This window comes from Lineus longissimus, chromosome 8 (assembly GCF_910592395.1).
Source record: "Lineus longissimus chromosome 8, tnLinLong1.2, whole genome shotgun sequence".
NCBI lineage: Eukaryota > Metazoa > Nemertea > Pilidiophora > Heteronemertea > Lineidae > Lineus > Lineus longissimus.
The window spans coordinates 2,115,422-2,135,265 of NC_088315.1; the positions used below are offsets into that span (position 1 = coordinate 2,115,422).

General features: G+C 40.6%; 2 protein-coding genes across 9 annotated transcripts in view; both read right to left on the reverse strand.

The window, feature by feature from the left end:
- Positions 1–930: 930 nt before the first annotated feature.
- Positions 931–10,749, reverse strand: LOC135492261 (protein cycle-like). 3 transcript variants are annotated; one of them, XM_064778611.1, is made up of 15 exons: positions 10,642–10,749; positions 7,511–7,841; positions 7,148–7,265; positions 6,646–6,813; positions 5,293–5,545; positions 4,980–5,086; positions 4,628–4,778; positions 4,237–4,331; positions 3,874–3,976; positions 3,394–3,483; positions 2,737–2,803; positions 2,531–2,564; positions 2,104–2,217; positions 1,744–1,845; positions 931–1,454 (listed from the first exon to the last, which is right to left on the reverse strand). In XM_064778611.1, exons 1-15 carry the CDS (start codon positions 10,653–10,655, stop codon positions 1,267–1,269), a joined length of 1,935 nt encoding a protein of 644 aa, XP_064634681.1. In that variant the 5' UTR covers positions 10,656–10,749; the 3' UTR covers positions 931–1,266. The 3 variants fall into 3 exon arrangements, with proteins under 3 accessions (XP_064634681.1, XP_064634682.1, XP_064634683.1); XM_064778612.1 differs by lacking the exon at positions 10,642–10,749 and adding an exon at positions 9,062–9,068; XM_064778613.1 differs by lacking the exon at positions 3,394–3,483.
- Positions 10,750–11,903: 1,154 nt separating this feature from the next.
- Positions 11,904–19,844, reverse strand: part of LOC135492037 (phosphatidylinositol 4-phosphate 3-kinase C2 domain-containing subunit alpha-like) — a 41,335-nt gene continuing 33,394 nt past the window's right edge. For 4 of the 6 annotated variants that reach the window (XM_064778128.1, XM_064778132.1, XM_064778130.1 and 1 more), the window contains 9 exons: positions 17,831–17,906; positions 17,121–17,257; positions 16,795–16,815; positions 15,629–15,734; positions 15,371–15,449; positions 15,071–15,106; positions 14,260–14,375; positions 13,919–14,044; positions 11,904–13,592 (listed from right to left, as the gene is read on the reverse strand). In XM_064778128.1, the coding sequence (XP_064634198.1) occupies positions 13,413–13,592; positions 13,919–14,044; positions 14,260–14,375; positions 15,071–15,106; positions 15,371–15,449; positions 15,629–15,734; positions 16,795–16,815; positions 17,121–17,257; positions 17,831–17,906 (877 nt within the window). In that variant the 3' untranslated portion in view covers positions 11,904–13,412. The remainder of the gene's footprint in view (positions 13,593–13,918; positions 14,045–14,259; positions 14,376–15,070; positions 15,107–15,370; positions 15,450–15,628; positions 15,735–16,794; positions 16,816–17,120; positions 17,258–17,830; positions 17,907–19,844) is intronic. The other 2 variants (XM_064778129.1, XM_064778131.1) reach the window with 2 other exon arrangements.

Below are 19,844 nucleotides of genomic sequence, written 5' to 3' on the forward strand. Positions count from 1 at the left end.
GGAGCACCCAGACCGATTCGGGCTGGTTGTGAGGGTTGTCTCGTCTCCTCTCACTTTGTTAGTAAGACAGTGGTAGATCAGCCAGACCCGATTCGGGCTGGTTGTGAGGGTCGTCTCGTCTCCTCTCACTTTGTTAGTAAGACAGTGGTGGAGCAGCCAGACCTGATTCGGGCTGGTTGTGAGGGTCGTCTCGTCTCCTCTCACTTTGTTAGTAAGACAGTGGTAGATCAGCCAGACCTGATTCGGGCTGGTTGTGAGGGTCGTCTCGTCTCCTCTCACCTTGTTAGCAAGACAGTGGTGGAGCAGCCAGACCTGATTCGGGCTGGTTGTGAGGGTCGTCTCGTCTCCTCTCACTTTGTTAGTAAGACAGTAGTAGATCAGCCAGACCCGATTCGGGCTGGTTGTGAGGGTCGTCTCGTCTCCTCTCACTTTGTTAGTAAGACAGTGGTGGAGCAGCCAGACCCGATTCGGGCTGGTTGTGAGGGTCGTCTCGTCTCCTCTCACTTTGTTAGTAAGACAGTGGTGGAGCAGCCAGACCCGATTCGGGCTGGTTGTGAGGGTTGTCTTGTCTCCTCTCACCTTGTTAGCAAGACAGTAGTGGAGCTGCCAGCCCCAATTATTACTCTCAACACATTGTTGGAGCAGCCAGCCCTGATTTCGTCTGGTTGAGACTGTCTAGTCTCTCTTAGAGTTGTCAAAACGGTGGTGGAGCAGCCAGCCCTGATTTCATCTGGTTGAGACAGTCTTGTCTCCCTCACCACAGCATGCTGTTAACACATCGTTGGAGCAGCAAGCCCTGATTTCGTCTGGTTGTGACTGTCTTGTCTCTTTCACCTGTGGTGAAGCAGAGGAGACAGTCACAGCCAGACTGGTGAATTTTCTGACAGAACTCTACTGACTTATAACACTAAGATGTATTTTCTACTCTCTTATTGACAAACTACATCACCAATAAATGGACACCAGTTGATCACAATAGAATTGAATTAACTATAAACATTTAGCATAATCACGTCAGATAAAACATCATCACTATAAATAATATCTACAGTCTTTCTGGAAATGCTTTTAAAACAGAACACACTTTCGCTTTCATCAACAATCAACGCCGTGATGCTTATCACTTTGTCAGCCAGTGTATAGCCAAACCATCACAACTTGCTGTCTGTATTTTTGTAAATACCTAATCTCCACATTCATTCCTTAGGAGAGCCAAGGAGGATGAGAAAAGTCCGATCCTGATGTCTCAGTCATATTGTTCTTGCCTCAGAGAGGCCAAGGCAGATCACTGAAGTCCACAGGCCCCCCAAGTCCCGCATCTGCCTCTAGCAAACTCATTAAAATCGACATTGTAGCTTCATCGTTATTTTCACTCGAGTGTTCCGGTATTCCGAGCATGGCATTTGGTTCTATGACACCATCTATTGCACCCTGGTTGTCCCAGTTCATCCCATCTGAAAGACAAAGCCAAAGATGAGAAACAGATTTCTTAGATCATTATCAAAATCTAGTCATTTTGTCTAATGCTTTTCGCCTTGGGAAAATAAATATCTAATACATGTACTTGGACTTTTCTTGGCTAATGTGTTACAAGTCAGCCCACCCTTTCGGGTGTGAAAGCATGGCTCTGCTGACCTCTCAATGCAGAGAAATGTTATACAAACACAAGTCAACAGAACCGTCATCTTTGGAGTCCAAGACAATATAGCATGGGCATGCTTCATTATGAACCTTTGGACTTACCATGCTCCAAGGCACCATTCCTTGGAATTAACCCATTGCCGGGCACCTGGACCATTCGGTCTGATGGCATCTGGTTCATCATCAGATTGTCATCGTAGTCGCCTGGAGAAAGGAATCTTATTTTGGTTACATTTGTGATCGAAAGACTACATTCCCACTGGATTAAAGTAGGAATTGAACGCCTGGATTCAACAGGGTCAATGGGGGTACTTGGCCATTTTTATAAGAATAATGATGAAACCAATGCCCTGAAGATATACTAGCTAGTTTTATTTTTGCAGTTTGGTCATTTCAATGTGAGGACCCTTGAGTTATCATGTACTCGTTGTCAAATGAGACCATTTGTTTCAATTTGCCTACCTCCCATGTCAGCGGAGTGCGTACCCACATGACCGCCGTTCGGTGGTATCAAAGCCTCTCTGGGCGGCATGTGCGGGCTGAGCTGCCGCATCATGCTCTCCTCATCCAATACAGCTGAAAAACAATGCCATTTTGTCGAATAAGTTAGATAAAACATCACTGAAGACACCTTGAGAACATTTCCAAGCAAAGGTCGATTTACTCACAAAGTATACCAGCCTTGTAACAAACGAGATGAGAAAGTACTTAGAACTTTCCAAGAAAAGACCATGTCAGCAGGTTTTTGATAATTACAACCTTTCCACGATGTTGTGCACTTGGAAATTTTGTTTCCTTTGAGACAACCTAGTTGTTTATGTAGGAGTCATATTACATGGCACCATTCAGATCAACCCATGCACACCAAACAATGTCCCATGTCTATTACCTGCACTACCAGTAGGACTAGCTATGGTTGTTGTCTGTAAGAAAAAGAATAGAAAGTCAACGTTCATGTATATGTACATGTACATCTACTGGTTTTTTTACAGTACATTTCTGGTTGTTGGGTTCTCCATCTTTGTTCCATTTCATTGGTATGATGAACCAAATGTATGAGTCTATGTCGCATCATAGGGTAAGCTTTCAACTTACATGAAGATCAATGGTACTTTGCAGGGATGCTGGAGGCAGATCATGACTGGTGCCCTCCCGTGGCATGCTATAATAATGACAAAGACATCCATGTTGAAAGAACAACGTCAAATGTGGAAGACAGTTTCAGACATCAATAAAAAGAGACAACCAATTCTGTTATCATTCACAGAAATTCCAATCCAGAGACAGAGAGAACTCCCAGTACTAGAAGATTGGTTCAGTACCTGGTCAGATGTTTTCATTGATGACTTAGGTTTATTGGAATGACATTTCAAGGGAATTGATTTATTATACGCCAACCCTTAAAGACCACTAGAGTGGAGGGCAACATAACAATACGAAGCACATTTAGATACTCTAATCTCGTTCAGAGTGCTCCAGGGATCATGGTGTGAGGACTCAGGTTTGGAGGACAAGGGAAACCAGTAACGGTGTGATCAAACATGTCAAAATGGTTCGAATTTGATATATTTCTACAAAATAAAGGATTGTTAAATACACCATACATCAGATCTCTAACAAGGTCCATCAGAATACTTGTTGTTGGATTATACTTTCCCTCGGCAGAAGTCAGGCTAACAAAAAATCTGATAGAACTGTTTTTCAACAAAAGTGGTTTTACAAAATATATAGGACTACATTGTGGGGACTTACTCACTGCCCATTAAACACTGGGCACGTATTAACTCGTTCGCTAACTCCTCAGCATGAATCATATTCATGTAGGCCGGCTCTGCCGGAGGGCTGCAAATTAAGCAGAAGATGCCGCACATTTTAATCAATGATGGGACACTGGGATGTCACAATTCTCTGGTCATTTTCAGAAGGTCAAGGCCTGAACACATCAAGCTTTATACCATTCATCAGATTCCAACACAACAATGTAACAGTAATCAGTATTGGTCTAAAGTAACATCCTTTCCTATCATGGGCAGCATACGTTGTTAAATTCCCTGGGCTGCAACTAAGTCTTATCATCTACAAAGAAAGAGGGCTTATGAAGAATGATAACTTTGGGTTCATACATTATATGCATGGTCCAAATTGACTCAATTGGAACCAGAATTTGTGTCCTCAGTTGACAGGGTTCCACTGGCCCGCTAGCCAAGGTAATGCACTGGCATGGTTACTTACTTTTGGCATTCTAAAACTTCATCAGCAATCTGTCGTCCGATTTTCCCAGCTCCCGGATATGTGCACGTGCTGCTCTGCATCATACTGAGATTAACTCCACCATCTTGAAATAGATGAGAACAGAGGGTCTGTAAGAGGGCATATCACTGTTGTGGTTATTAGTAGCTTATTATGGCTAAGGGATTCCAATTTCAAGCAAGTCTGTTTTTTTGAGAAATTCAACTTGGGTATGATTCAGCAGCTTGTTTGGTATCTTCTCTTAAAACATTAGTAGCTGCCAGGCAATTTGCCCTCACATCGATTGTCCTTGTGCGGGGCTTTTAAATGCTGCAATCAAATACAGAGATAATGTTTTCGACTCACATTCTTTCCTCTTTGTTTCATCATCTGTTGAGAAGACGTCAAGATCAGCAGACACCCCAGAGCTGCTCACTTCCTGACCATTATACTCCGACGCCCTGAAACAAGAAGTCATAAATACATTCATATTTCACTGGCAGATCAAGACAATTGGGAATGAATCAAAGGTGTCAATAATTATAGAAACCAAGAGGTCATATGCCCGATCGCCTAAATCTGCCACTGATCACCGACTTCTAAGAAATCTTGCAATTGCACATTCCCTTTTACAGCCTCTGAACTAGAATTTCATCACGTATCGATTTTGGACAAGCCTTTTCAGATAGAACAGTTCGTCCTCACAGTCCTTCAAAAGACATCTGTTTTTGTTACATTTAAACTTCTGAATACATACTGCGTGACGGTGTTAGTGGCCACCACACTCTCCACCTCTTTCGTCCAGGGGTTCTGGAAGGCGTAGGCTGTTGTCTTCATGAAAATGAAGGAGGAGTCTTTGGCTTTGAACCGATACACCGGGGATGTCACACGGACTTTGCTTTGTAAAACTGAAAAGACGCAATTATGATGAAGATGATCAATTCCTTCTGATATCATATGACACTGAGCAGAGGAGTGTTTCTTTAAATCACAGTCCACCTGCTGCAGTACAGGATTAGAATCACCTCCAAACAAGAGCTCAATTGAGCGAGACTGACTTTCTTCATTGCAGAGCCTTTTAAAAGTGACTGTCACTCTACAATACTTACTCAATTTATGAGTGTCAACAAGCTGTTGTATATCGTCAACATGATAATATTCGTAAATGGACGTCCCGACCAATTCCTGGGGGAGATATCCAAGAATCGGTGTCATCCTGAAACAGAGGAAATATCGAACAGCTCAGAAGCTGATGAACTTCGTGATAACTTTTACAATGTGCAAATGTTAGATTCCCTTTCGAACTCCTCACACTGGTTGCAAAGGTGGTGATTTCTCATGCTATTTTCCACTTAGCAAAATAATCAGTAAAACTTAGGCCTCCCTCTCTCTGTGACCATTTGGATCTGGGCCAGAACCCACCTCTGATCAACATATGTAAACTTTCCGTCGACCGTCTGCCGAGATATGAACTCCAATGGATTGACATCTGAAGTGTGATGGTGTTCTTGTATCTTTTTCGGTGTAAACGGCGTCTGCAGTCTCCCGACCACGACGAGACAACTGAGATTGCAACTCTCCCCTCCTTCCTCATTTTCTTCGACCATGTTCATCTTTGACTGCGGCCAAGACTTCACATAGCCAGTACAGTGTATCACAGCATAATTTTTCTTCTCTGGAATTCAATAAGAAAACTTTAAGGAAGGACAGTAAAAACATCATGAACAAAATGAATACTGGTACAAGTTCTTGTTGGACAGTGGATTTCAAGATAAACACACATTTAAGATACTGCACTAAGCCACAGCAAGGAGTTTAAAGGGTTGCTCTGGGATAAACCCTTACCCATAATTGCTGGCCGATAGATTTTTCCACCAAGAAAAGGCAGTGAGACACTAATCCCAAACAGGAACCCAGCAAAGGAAGCAAATGCTTGAATGATTAGCTAAATATAAATGGCCACCAATCATCTTAATGGCCAGCCTATTCATAGGTAAGCATCATGTTACCAAGAATTCATAATTCTTGATGTTACTAATAAAAAGTCACGAAACACGCAATTCGATCACACTGACATTTGCAGTAATTTTGAATGGGGAGAAGCCACATGGCTGAGAAATTAATCTGAAATGGGAAACCATAGTCCACATTTATAGCATTGGGCCTGGGTGCGTAAAGCTGTGTTATCACAAGTAGTTCTGGCGAGATTAACTCATGTGGGCGTGGGTCCTGTCTTTCATTATGAGATTTCTCTCTACTCCAGTATACCTCGATGGGATGGGGCCATTTCTTAACCTCTCACTCTAGTATACCTCGATGGGATGGGGCCATTTGTTAACCTCTCTACTCGAGTATACCTTGATGGGATGGGGCCATTTCTTAACCTCTCTACTCTAGTATACCTCGATGTGATGGGGCCATTTCTTAACCTCTCTACTCTAGTATACCTCAATGGGATGGGGCCATTTCTTAAGCACTCTACTCTAGTATACCTCGATGGGATGGGGCCATTTCTTAACCTCTCTACTCTAGTATACCTCGATGGGACTGGGCCATTTCTTAACCTCTCTACTCTAGTATACCTCGATGGGATGGGCCATTTCTTAACCTCTCTACTCTAGTATACCTCAATGGGCTGGGGCCATTTCTTAACCTCTCTCCTCTAGTATACCTCAATCTGAGTCAATGGGATGGGGCCATTTCTTAACCTCTCTACTCTAGTATGCCTCGATGGGATGGGGCCATTTCTTAACCTCTCTGACACATCCAACTCACCAATTCGTCTCCGCCGAACTGAATCCATCACAGCACCTTTTTCTATTTTCACATCGGGAACTTTTTCACTTTTTGAGCCTGTCTTCATACGACAATAAAACGACCTTCTAGCACCGGGAACAAATTGTGACAAATTATTGGCCATCTCAGTCTTCACAGGCTGCATCGCTGAGAAAGTGAAAAAGAACGATGGAAACTTCAAAATTCTAATCCCATCGAAGAATTTTCATCCTATTCTGAGAATGTTTGAGAAATTACAGTTAGTATCATCAGAAGGGGCCCAACAAGTTGTGACTGTGGTCCTCTATACTTGACCGCAGTATTAGCCATTGGTCATTCCATATCTATGACTCATTACTCTATGGCTCATGTGAAATGTGTGTCTAATCAAGAAACAGTCAGAACATGTTTAAGTACTCAAGTGGATGATGTTACTACATATAATAGTATCCTTCCCACCAAGTTCACATCAAGTTGATTTTAGGAATCTTGAACCACTTACTTTTCGGATCGATAAATCTATCTCGCCTGGCTAGATCGGAGGAGGACAGGTGATCCTTGACCATTTGTATATCCTTGGGGTGGAGAAAGTCAAACAGACTTTGACCCATCAGATCAGACTAGAAAGAAGAGTCATCTGTTACTGACCCAGTGGGTGTATCAAAACAAAAAGGCAAATTTGACAGGGAAGTTATACTGGCTACTTTTTTCGATCCCCAGGCCCTCAGGCCCCCGGCCCCCTTCCTCTTGCAAATGCATGCCTTTCAGCACACTTGGAGGTGACCATCAGTCATCTAATGGGAACCCCCTTGTTGATGAACTTGCCAAATTCCTAAATCCCTAGTTGGAGGACAAAATAACGAACCTGGGAGTAGTTCAAACTTGTGCTGACCGACGTAGACACATATAAAATACGCCCTCGATCACAGCTTACAACAAACAGGAAACCGTCGGCCGCTTTCAGTATCATATGTTTATATTCATCATCTGAGAAAAACGGTGGCTTTAGGCTTGGCTCAGGACATGATCGGCCCGACCCTGGCAATGTTTTCATGTGTTGTACAGCCATCCGCAGAACTGTGAGCCTGTCGAGTTTCCTGTTCATGGCACTGCACATTGGAATAAGACTTGCTAGTTCCGTGATGTACATGTTCATTTTATCCCGTCGCCGCTTTTCAATTTCACTGTGATTTTGCCTGAAAATACAGATTGATAACAAATTTAACTCCCACTTCACCTACAATTCCAAATGAGGTGCAGTTAAAATTTAATTTTAAAGGACTTTTCTGTAGGGATAGTTTCATTTGCATCGATATACAGATGGGATGTGTAAGAGGTTCTTTTACAGCAGTATCATTCTCCTTTGGCTATCAAAAAGATCTGTAAATCTAAAGATGAATTAGTATGGCCTAAACAAACTTACAAAAGAGCAAAGGAGGCTTGGCCATTCTCTTTGACATTTGAAACTCAAACATCCTGATGGGGGCTGATATCAGGTGAGTCCTCCTCCAACAAAGCAACTGATTACAATTCTATCTCAGTGCAAAAACATTCTAAATGTATACAAAGGAAATGAATTTGGAATGATATCAAATCATTCCTGCATGCACGACAATCAATGAACAAAAAGATGAAAGGAGGCAGAAAGAACTCGTGAATAATCATCTGAAGTGTCATCCTTACATTTGACATTTGATACGCGACTTTGACTTTCAGAGACACAAATACCAGCAAACCAATCAAGATTATTTTGTAATGAACGTCCCTGATTGCAAATGCACACCCACATCAAAAGATAGAGCTTACATCATCATCTTATTACAAGGCCTATTATACTAAAAGGAATGTCTTTCCTTCTTGTTGTCAGGAACAATCAACTCTGACAATGGGCGATATGAATAAAGACAAGTAAATGCTTTTACTACAATTTTGTACAGAAAGGCCTAGTGTAAATGTAAATGGAGTTTTAGATAAAAGCATTTGCTGGTCTTTATTCATATCACCCAATGCCTTGGTATGGATGATACTCAAGACTGACAATTCCTTGTATGGCTTTCTCAAAACAGTCAATACATCAAGACTGACAATTGGCAATTGATGGCAATTGATTTTCTGTTGATAACAGACTGGTTTTCTTTTTCACTCAACAACAGTTTTTTGTGAGTTAATGAATGCTATGATCTGATGGCAATCTACAGGTTTTCAGCCTGAATTACCAGCATTTTTCAATCTGAAACAAATTTTTATGATGTAAGGAGCAGATAAGAGTAATAACAGTTCAGAAGGGTGATTTACCATAAATAAGTTCACCAAGGTCAGAGGGTACAGGGGTGAGACAAGGATGCCCAACTAATCCCTTCAGCGGAAGGGAATGCTGGTTTTCTATTCCTAATGTTAACATAAGCAACGGTCTTACCTTGAAAACCGACGCAATCCCCCATGTTCACCAAACTCAGAATCTCCCTCATCACTCATGACCATCCTAGAATGGAACACGACTAAGTGCAGAAAATACTTTTTCCGAAATCAGAGGTTCAAAACTGTTGCCAGACGTTGTTGCCAGGAGTTCATATTCATCGAAACGACAGAACAACTTAAATGGTACGGTAGGAGGAATTCAGAACTATCCACTAAGAAGCGAAACTTCACAAAGTTATTGCAGTTTCCACCAATGAAGGGAGCAAGTCTTCTTCTATCAGTCTACTCATCCCATATCATTTTTGAAGAAAACCAATAAGCACCACAACAAAATCTTTCTTTAAACACCTTCAGAATCTGAAAATTGCTGTAATGTCATGCCGGTATGGTGTTTCAATGATAAAAACATTCGAAACAACATGTTCAAAAGCACCTGGCTATCTGGATATCCACACAATGACGTGAAATGTCCAAACTGCAATGTTTTAAGTCGCATGAAACCTGGCTATCTATATCAGGCATGTAACGTCATGGGAGTGGGATTTCGTGACATCTAATTCCATCAACATGAAGCACCACTCTCATAAATGCGATAGATTGTCTTTAACGGAAGGGGATCAAATATCTAATTGATACAGTCATCAGAGAGTCATGAGAAAGTCAATAACTTCGGACGAGGGAGGGTTATTTATCTTACAGACATTAGTGTGATACTACCAGTGACGGTGCATGGTGGCCAGCAGGGACATTATCCTCCTGGCCTAATAAAATACCACGCCAAAGTTGTCCCTTTAAGGACAAGTGAATGACACCTTCATGAAATAAAAGAAGGTGACAATTGTTTCCTTTGGAATAAATCACACCCATCCAGGTAAATTGAGTCACCATGGCAACAGAAGTGTAAGTGTTAGGCCACAGGAAAGAAATAGCTGGAACAGAGATTTAATGGATTTCCCAGAGTTATTTCAAGCCATACATGTAAGAGACTTGGTTTTATTACCAGTCAAAATTATAAAGAAGTTCCAACTCGATACAGTCTGCAAGTGAGAAATAAAATGCATGGATAATCCTCAGAGATAATCCAAGATTTAATAGCAAGCTCAGAACTAATTAGGCAGGTCCCTCTAATCACACACAAGCCTGAATAAGTGACAAGGGAGGGTTAAGAATGTATCTACAGTAGAACCTCCCTTAGCAGACACCTCTCTAATAAGGACACCCTCTCTATTAAGGACACTGGTTTTATTCCCAAATTGGTTGTTACCATTCAATTATACCTCTCTGATCAGGACACCTCTCTCTTAAGGACAGTACTTTTCAGTCTCAAGGGTGTCCTTAAATGGCTTAATAGAGAGGTTCTACTGTATATTACTTGTGCTATGTGCCGGACTGTCTTTGGCTAGCCAACTGCATTTATTCACCTCTTTGTCTATTGTCAACTTGGCCACAGTCAAAAGTACCATGCAAAAGCACACCAGACCATTCTACATGATGTATTACCAAACAATGTAGGCCTTTACACATATAGTACACACAGGATTTTTGTACAAGTTGGATAAAATAAGTTTTTCTGCTTACTCGGGTGAATGCATCTTGGCTTGTTTGCTTTACCCTTGTTCTTGTTGTTATTTTCCTTAATCCTAGGTCGCAATTGAACGCAGAGATATCACGGGAGCTCGACAGATTGATAGCGAATTGAAAATGTTCCATGTCTTGAACGGAATTGTTACGTAATCTTAGAACAGCCTCGTTCTGGTTGTGCTGGTAGCAGACGATAATTTTGTGTCACAGATTGAGATAGCAAACGATCGAAATTGAAAACCTCCCAATCTTTATGTTGTTTTGAAGCGATCAGGGGAAGGTGTCTTTTTCAAACAATGTGTGATTAAAAAGGCTGGATGAAAAGGAGACATTTGAGAGTCGGCCAAGGAGACCTTTTTTCATAGGTGGATTACTGAAGGCTTTGTTCACACCTGATCAGGAATTAGGCACAACCAGCGCCGAACCACGGAGATCTACGTGGCCCAAATCCCCCTTTTTGAGCTGGTTATCTGAGTCTCATGGACTTTATGAAAGAACTACGCCATCGCCATCTTCAGGGCAAGGTAGAAACTGAAAAGACCTTTGTCAAAAGACCTTTGTCATTTCAGTTCCTACCTTGCCCTGAAGATGGCGATGGCGTAGTTCTATCATGAAGTCATTTGAAGTTCTGAACTACGCCATCGCCATCTTCAGGGCAAGGTAGGAACTGAACAGACCAAACCACTGAATAACAAAATAAAGCTGTTCAGACACCGGGAATTTTTAGGGGGGTCGAGGGGTGTTGGAAATGGATGTCATTTTTCAACCAAAAAATAAGATATAGTAAAGGAGTGTAGCAAACATAACTCTATTGATTCAAGAACACCTTGTCTTGGAGAAGTTACTGCAAAAGATCTTATGCAACCATCTCTTATACTTTTTTTCTTCTTGGGGTCTGAAAAAGGGGTGTTGGGGGTGCATGCAATCAATAAAAAATGACCAAAGCACAATTTGTAACAAAATAGGTTTTATTGTGTAATATACAAGAGCTCTCATTTTAAAATGTCTTAAAAATCAGAAAGTGGAAAATAGAATTTTCAAACTTGTTAAAAAACCTTAGTTTGATGTTTTTTGAAAAACAATTATATCAAGCTAACAAGGGAAGTTTGCAGTAGAATACAACTTTAAGAAGTGAAGGACCTCTAGAATACCCACCTCGTGGAGCATTCCTTTTAACTTCATAGTATGGCATCACTTATCAGAAATCCATATGTGAGTTTGCCTACACAGTTTTTGACAGTAAATGTATCATTTTGAACTTTTAACTCACAGAGCATCTACCAGAACTACAGCTATTTTAAGGCCTTGGGCCTGACAAACTTACTCCGATATTGTAGGAGTGTAAACCCCTTTTCTCAAGCGACCTAATATGTTTAACTTATTGTTTTAATCATTGGAAAATCAGTGGAAGAAATTAATGGAAGCAAAATCTAGCAAAAGGATGTTTTTTTGCAAACATCTATGGCCACAAAACTAAAGGGGGGTTTACAGTACCGGTACACATAAATGAAGAAGAATCATCTATCACATGCAATGCAACATAATCACTAACTTATTGACAGATTTCATATTAACAGAAGCACCTTTAGTAATAACTCAGAAATATAAGAAAAAATCACAGCTATTTATGGTCTAGGTATCTCATTTTTCTCACACATTATCAAGACTCTTCAGTGCCGCACAAACAAGCTCTTCAAATTGCTGTGACTTCCAATTTGTTATCTTCTAAGCATTTGGTATGATCAGTCCAGAATAGTCCAAATCCAAACTCTCACAAGTTGACAAAACATATCATACCATATAAATATTGACTATGTACAGTCTAGCTCATAATAATATCAACACCTATGACTTGTGATATCTCCCAAAATACTTTAATAATTTATTTATTTTTTACCTTTTGTAAATTGATGATTTCATAATGAAGACAATAATGCACTTCATTGTAATCATCATGATCATACAGACAACAACATTTACGACATCCTTGTGCAAACCGCATTGAAAACAGTTACTTAAGAAGATATCATAAGTTGTAGGTTGATATTAATATGAGCTAGACTGTACATGATTTTTTATCAGGAAGATATCTTAGAGGCTGAAGGGTTTTGATGCCAAAGTACATTGAGTCAAAACCTACTTTCTTTTATACAACGGCACACAAAATCTACCTGTGTATAAATATGATATTATGCTATTATAGCAGATGTGGGCCTACACTATTATAAACTTACAGCATGATAGTCAGAGCAATTACATACACATTATATCCAAAATATATCTTGATACCATGGAAGATAGTTTTTTAACTTTATCACTGTTCAAATTTTAAAAAGTAAAGCAATGAAAATTGTTCAAAAGTATCCCATCTCGTCTTGAAACTCAAAAGCAGAATGGCTGTGCAAGCATTCATATAGAAAAAATAAAATTCTGGAAATCCTGGTCCCACAAAGGCAATATAATGCTCGCTGTATGTACATTTTTGTAGAGTGGTGCATACCTAAATTTCTACAAATACAAGTAAAATTTAAAGCATTAAAACATACCATTGTGCTGCACAAAATAATTTGTGACATGATACTCCTTGACATATATTCAGTGCATATCAGTATAGCTTTTGCTTGTTCCATAGAACTAATCTCACTCAGCGGATGTCTCCTCTTTGAAGCAGCATTAGCATGACACTATGCCATGATAATCTTTTAAAGTCTTGGACCCTCAGCAATCAAAGCAAGGGTGATCGGCATGTGTTTGTTCAATTCATTGACTCAAGGCATCTGATAAAGGCCTAACTTGTGCCATGCAACTGTTTCTTTGCCAAGGTCGATCGTGCTCAGGTCGAGATACAACGCGCCCATGAACTCATTTTCCTTCAGCATGTCGTAGTTCCACACTGTCAGTTGTAGATGCTTCCGCTTTATGATATCCAACGGTACCCGATACACAAACTGGAAAGGAAAAAAGAGTTTTAGGACTTCTGTTGCCTTCAAGTTCATCTACAAGGTCCAGTTCCTTAATCAACATTAGAGACAAATACCAGCATCACCTCATCTATAAAGCCCTACCTTGGCAAAGCGTTGGGACTGAACGCAACTGTTACGCAAATGCCAACTGAGAAACCAGGCCCAGCAATCAAAGGTTCTGGCTGTCAGTAGGTTCAGATAGCAAGGCAGTGACAGAGGAATCTATCTTTTAGGAGGATGCTATTACTGCTGACAGACATACAAACACTGACGACAGATGAACACCAATTGCTCAGTTCCTTAAACCTTACCATTTCATTGAATGTTGGATGATTTGACCTGCGAGCAATCTCAGTTTTGCGCTTGGTCTGTTTGGCACTATCAGGCAGTAGATACATCTTGACATATGGGTCAGGCAGTTCACTTTCTTCAGAAGCCTGAAAGGAAACATCAGGGAATGTGAAATATGCATTTTTCTTCTCCCGTCAATGTGTTTTTAGGCTGTAATTAGAACTTTAGGTGATGCACTTGGATAATGCTCCAAAACATTGCTGGAAGACTGTGGGACCAAATGATGTCAAGATTTCTTTGACTTACACTTTGTATAAAAAGCTGCAATTTTTAACAAATAAAGCTGCATGATATGGCTTACCAGGTCCTTAGCATGCATGATCATGACGTGGAGGCCGCCTTCTTTGTGGACCAAACTGAGCTTGAGTTGTCCCTGTATGGCGTGGGGCCGTCGCAAGATTCTCGTGGGCGACGGGTCTGTAGTGATAGACAATTCAAAGTTAGTGAGGAAGGTGATGACCTTACGCAGGGGACCTTACACTCTAACACAGTGATGTGATCCAACCCATACCAAGTTATACTGCTTCTAATGATACACCACTCAACTTCACTAGATAGATGGGACCAGTACCAAACACATTCTGAGCATCTGGTAAGATCAGTAAGTCTGGATAAAGATTTCTGAAAGCCTTTTCAGGACTGTCCTGGTGTTTGAACAATCTTTAGCTGGAGGGGATCAGTTTCATACAGTATTTTAGAATAAAGCTCGTAGCTATCAAATTAACAGTAAACTACAGAATGACACAATGAACAGCAACACCAACCTGATACACAACATACAATGATTCACAAAGCATGAACTTTCAGCAATTTTAAGCTCGGATATTTTGAGTTCTAGTGTTTTAAGATCAATGAAAGCTGCAGATAGTTGGTTCTTTTTAGCAATTTGGAGAAGGATAGCTTGTCCTCTTTAAACAACCAAAACCTACTGGAGCATGTCATATTTTAGCAATCTAGAGCAGCAACTAAGGTTTCTTCCAAGCAGCACGGAAAAATAGGAAGACTGAATGCTTCGACACACTTTATTTAATGTGTTCTACTGTGCCATGAATTCTGTCATGAAAGCTACAGGCTAAACACAACATTCATGTACCGGTATCAACTTGACTTACCAGGTTTACCCAGCATCTTTGCATTGTAAACTATTACTATAGGACAGGAAAAAGAAGGGATGATTTGAAATGGGACAGACCATAGGACTTTTTTTCAAAATAAAAAACTTTAGGTGTGAAGATGTCATACTAGAGATTAAAGACTGGGTGTTAGCTTGTCTGTAAACTCAATCGATAGTAGACGATAGACAGCCACTGAAACAAATATAAACGCCACGGTTTCTAACATAGAAGTTTTGTGGCCGAGTAGCATCACATAGGTCATTACTTCAACTTTGGCCACTTCGAGTTTGGACTCACCTCGGACTTTGCCCTGACTCTTGTTGACCTCTTGTTCATCTCTGAGCATCGGGTGGAAGAATGTGTAGATTAGATCGCACTGGAACAAGACATGGTCAAATGTTTGCGTGCATTTCTAAATCATTCCAGAACTAGAGGGCAGTGCGATTTTGGACAAAAACTGAAAATAGCTGAAGCTCTGATATTTATCATTGAGCAAATAGTTGAAATAGTCCGAGCACCCATGGTATCAGGCCCTCGTTAGATTTCTGTACCTACCTCTGAGATTTCAGGAGCAAGTGCTAGCAACTCCCTGAGAAATATCTCAAGTTCAGACTTGCGTTTGTCAGCCACGGCTTTGACATTACTTCGACCAATCATTATCCTGGAAAGTAAGTAATGTGATGCATATGAAAACAGAGTTGAATGGAGAACTTGCAAGTTTTTATGACACAAAAACAACGAAATCAAGTTGGAAAAACACAACATGATGCAATGGCAAAAAGTTATCGGCAATTTTTACTTGTTGGATGTGATGAATATTTTACTGGAGGGAGAACTTTTATAACCATTCACCTTTGCAAAAGCACTTGTAGCACTAGCAGCATTATTCAAGGAGCTCTGAATGAGCGCTGCCACGTTGGGGAAAGGTATCCGTTAATGTTTAAATGGAAACAAGGCTCTCCCATTACGATATTGGAGGGGGATGATGGAATGAAAATAAGAAATGCGGGCCTTACGCCCCTCAAAATGATATAGTCCCTTGTATGCACCATCTGTGTCATCCTAACCTAGCCAGGTAACCTTGTATTTTATAATGCAAACTGATACCTTTACCCAACAGGACTACACTGAACTTGCATGAGAATTTTATGGAAGAATTTCCATAACTGTCAAAGCTATAGTGACTAAACATGTATCCTTTCTTTTTTCATCTTTATCATACGATTACACAGGAAACTTGAGCTAACACGGCACTAGGTTGCACTAAAGCTAAAAATCACCACCATTTCTTTGAAACACATTATGGTTCTTTGAAGCATTGTTGTCCTTGGCAGTGAAAAACACGCTGAACAGGCAAATAGAATTAGTGGAATTGGGAAATTTAGGAAGGAGAGGAATTGACTAATAGTGTCTGCCCAGTATATTGTCAGCAGTACAGTGCAATCAGGAGCCTCTTGGTAAAAACACACAGATTTTTTTATAAACGGCCGATCAGGGTTATCGGTCAACCTTTGCAACACAGTACCGTGACAAGGGGTATAAGGGAAAAAAATTAATGTGGGCCTTACGCCCCTTAGAATGAAACTAGTCTTTTGTCTGTTTCTTTTGTGATGACTTTTCAGTGTGTGCACCAAACTGCTTCACAGAGGCCCCTGACTGCCCGTCTAAGTGCTAACAATATCTTAGTGGAGAACATTTAAACTGGTTCAAGTGACTTATACCTTCGACTACTTCTTCTACCCCTGGAGAGGAAATAAAACTAAACATTCAGAAGGGATTTTTCACACAGAAAGATCTGAATTAGGACACAGGTTTTACCAGGACTGACCATGTTCTGTCCAAAGTCCATGATTTTTCTAAAATTGCTGAAAAAAACACTTTACCATGCTTTACAATTGTTTGCCTTTCCACATTTATCACCATAGGGTACTCTTTGTCAACCAGCAATGACAAGCTACACAATGTCAAAGCCTGTGATTCTTGTCTTTGGGAGACATTCAACTTAATACATTAAAGCTTTACACCCGAAACAAAACAGCATACTCACTTTCCAGGCAGCGAAGGCAGCTTGACCATTGGGAACATCTCCACCAACCGTTTGTGGAACTCCAGGAATTCTGGGTACTTCCGCATAATGAAGTTTGGCACTTTCTCATCTTCCCGATCGACTCGGATGATGTAAATCTGTAAGAGTCATTTCAACTTGTGAATATTTCAATAGACTCTCACTTAGGTTCCAATTTTCCCAAGGGTTTCACTGTACAGAATCTCCTCAAGGCTTTATCAGCCTCTCAAGCTACACCACTGAAAGGACAGTCCAAGCTGAACCGATATGAACGAAAAGAATCAAGGCGTATGACTAATTATCAGTAGGCCTACTTTGGTAGTCAAGAGCACTATTCAGGGCTATTCAGCACTCCTAAACTTGTTCCCAAGAGCTTATGACAGCCTCATAAAATCATTCAGCCATGCACAGACATTGAAGGAATTACTAAACATTCAACTGGGTTGTAATTGACCTCCACTTATACTTGTTATCATCACAATGAAAACGCTTGCTATTATGCAAGACTGTTAAATACTGTAAGTAACTGGTCTGCTATCTAACACCAAACCTGTGCCAATCACTTGTACACTTGACACTGACCAAAGAACACTGGTAGAAACATCTGTTTGAATAAAGTATAGAAAGAGTAAACAAAATAAGTTATTTCTAGTCCAATTGTATTCAACAATCTGAATAAACTGGAGACTTACATAAAACTTTTCTGGGCTGTATCTCTTCTGGTATCCTTCTATGACAACATTGGTGATGCGACCATCAGTTGTTACACTGGAAGTGATGAGGAGATAAACACTTTTAACAAGATATTGGTATCAATATAGTACAGGAAGATGATTTCACCATCATGTCTCAATACGGCCTGATGGTGACGTCTGCTTGCAAGGATGGGGACATTGCTCCAAAAAGTTTCGATACTGTTTTGAATACATGTTGACCCATCAAAATTGTACTTTGTTACAACAAATTCATGAGAAAGGGAATCTGCTGACTAAATATGGGTTACACTTAAAACAAGAATAACTTATAAGAACCATAAAAACCCCAGAAGATTGGTACTCATTTACTCTCAGCATTGAGGACAAGAGCACTCTACAGATCACCAACAAAAACTAGACCAAATTAAAATCAAAGATTCAGAATGATGAGGACAAATTAAAACCAATGGACACACCTATTCAACTTCAACAGCAAGGTGAGAGAGTCCAGAGAATGGGAAGTTCAGTCCTTTGGCACATTTTCTTCACTGCTACAATGCTGGTCAACATTTGTTCAAGATCCTCCATCCTTCCTTTTTTGTTGCCACTCAACGTTCAAGTCAACTTTTATGAATTTCAAACAATTCCACGGCATCAGATTGATAAATTACAAAGTCATGGCTACTGCTTGTCATATCACAGTTATATCTTATCCTTATACATGGCAGACCCTTGGGGCCAAATGTTTATATATGTTCATATCTATGGTGGTAGGACAATGGACATTCAATGTCGCACCGTTCCACCAGATGGAACCACCTCTATCTTCTGCATCTCATGCTATATTCCATTTCATATTGAAGGGTCAATTGTTTATCCACTTCTTGCACAAGTTTAATTAAGTCCGGCATTAGTGTCATATTGAGGCACCTCTTGTACTGAATGATCTCAATGTAATGCTTTCCTTTCCTCAACATAACTTGTAAGAACATAATCAAATGATGATGAAGATGACAAAGAAAGGTTCTTTTTAGACCATCATATTTGAACAAAAACTGCATAATCTCCAAGGTTATACATCACAGTCTAAATAATTGTATCACAAAGTTTTTGTCAACACATCACATCTGTTTTGTCCCTCTGTTTTCCTTCTGGATCCTTTTGAAAAGAACCCGCAGAATGTCCACGATTTTGAGAGTATCTGTCATCCCAAAGTGCCAAATGATGTGCCTTATCTTTGTTCTTTCCGGCAAAAATGTCATGGTGTTCATCGGCTAGTTTGGCCCATTGTTCATTGGCTGATTTATCCCCCTGTTCATGCCAACAGTCGGCTGAATCTCCATTGGCAAGTGTGGCCCACTCATCATCTGTTAGAAGACCCCACTCCTCATTTGTAAAACCTTTAACCTCTGGATAGTCTCGCTGTTCACCTGTTAAAGGAACCCACTCTTCAACCTCATGAGGAGATTCTTCTTCTTCTCCTAGTTTGGCAGGCTGTTCACACGTTAGAGTATGGTATACACCCATTAGAGAGGCTGGCTGTTGATCAGTGATAGAGGCCGGCTGTTGATTAGTAATGACGGCCTCCTGTTCATTTGTAAGAGTAAGCTGGTGTTCAAGTGAAAGGGGAGCTTGCTGTTCACCCATTAGAGTGTTCCACTGTTTGTCAATTAGAGTGGGCCACTTATCATCAGTTAGAGTGGGGCACTGTTCAGCAGTTAGAGTGGGGCACTGTTCAGCAGTGAGAGTGGGGCACTGTTCAGCAGTGAGAGTACTCTGATCTGTAAAACCTTCCCACCGATCATCCGTATCAGTGGTACGCTTCTCATCTGTTAGAGCGGCCTGATGCAAGTCTGTCCAAACATCACACTCCTCAGATTCATCCTCCGACTCCACGTCTGATTTATCAGAATTAAGCAGACTTTCCATTTCCTCCAAGGCATCCACTGCCGGCTCAATAGAATCTTCCCACGATTTGCTGCGCAGCTTTGATCTAATTTGAACAAAACTA

Excerpts from the sequence above, each read along its gene's own strand:
- LOC135492261 (XM_064778611.1), bottom strand. Across the intron at positions 5,546-6,645 it reads AGTTCGGCGGAGACGAATTG|AGAAGAAAAATTATGCTGTG; the intron begins GTGAGTTGGATG and ends ATTGAATTCCAG. Across the intron at positions 1,846-2,103 it reads GCACTCCGCTGACATGGGAG|GCGACTACGATGACAATCTG; the intron begins GTAGGCAAATTG and ends TCCTTTCTCCAG.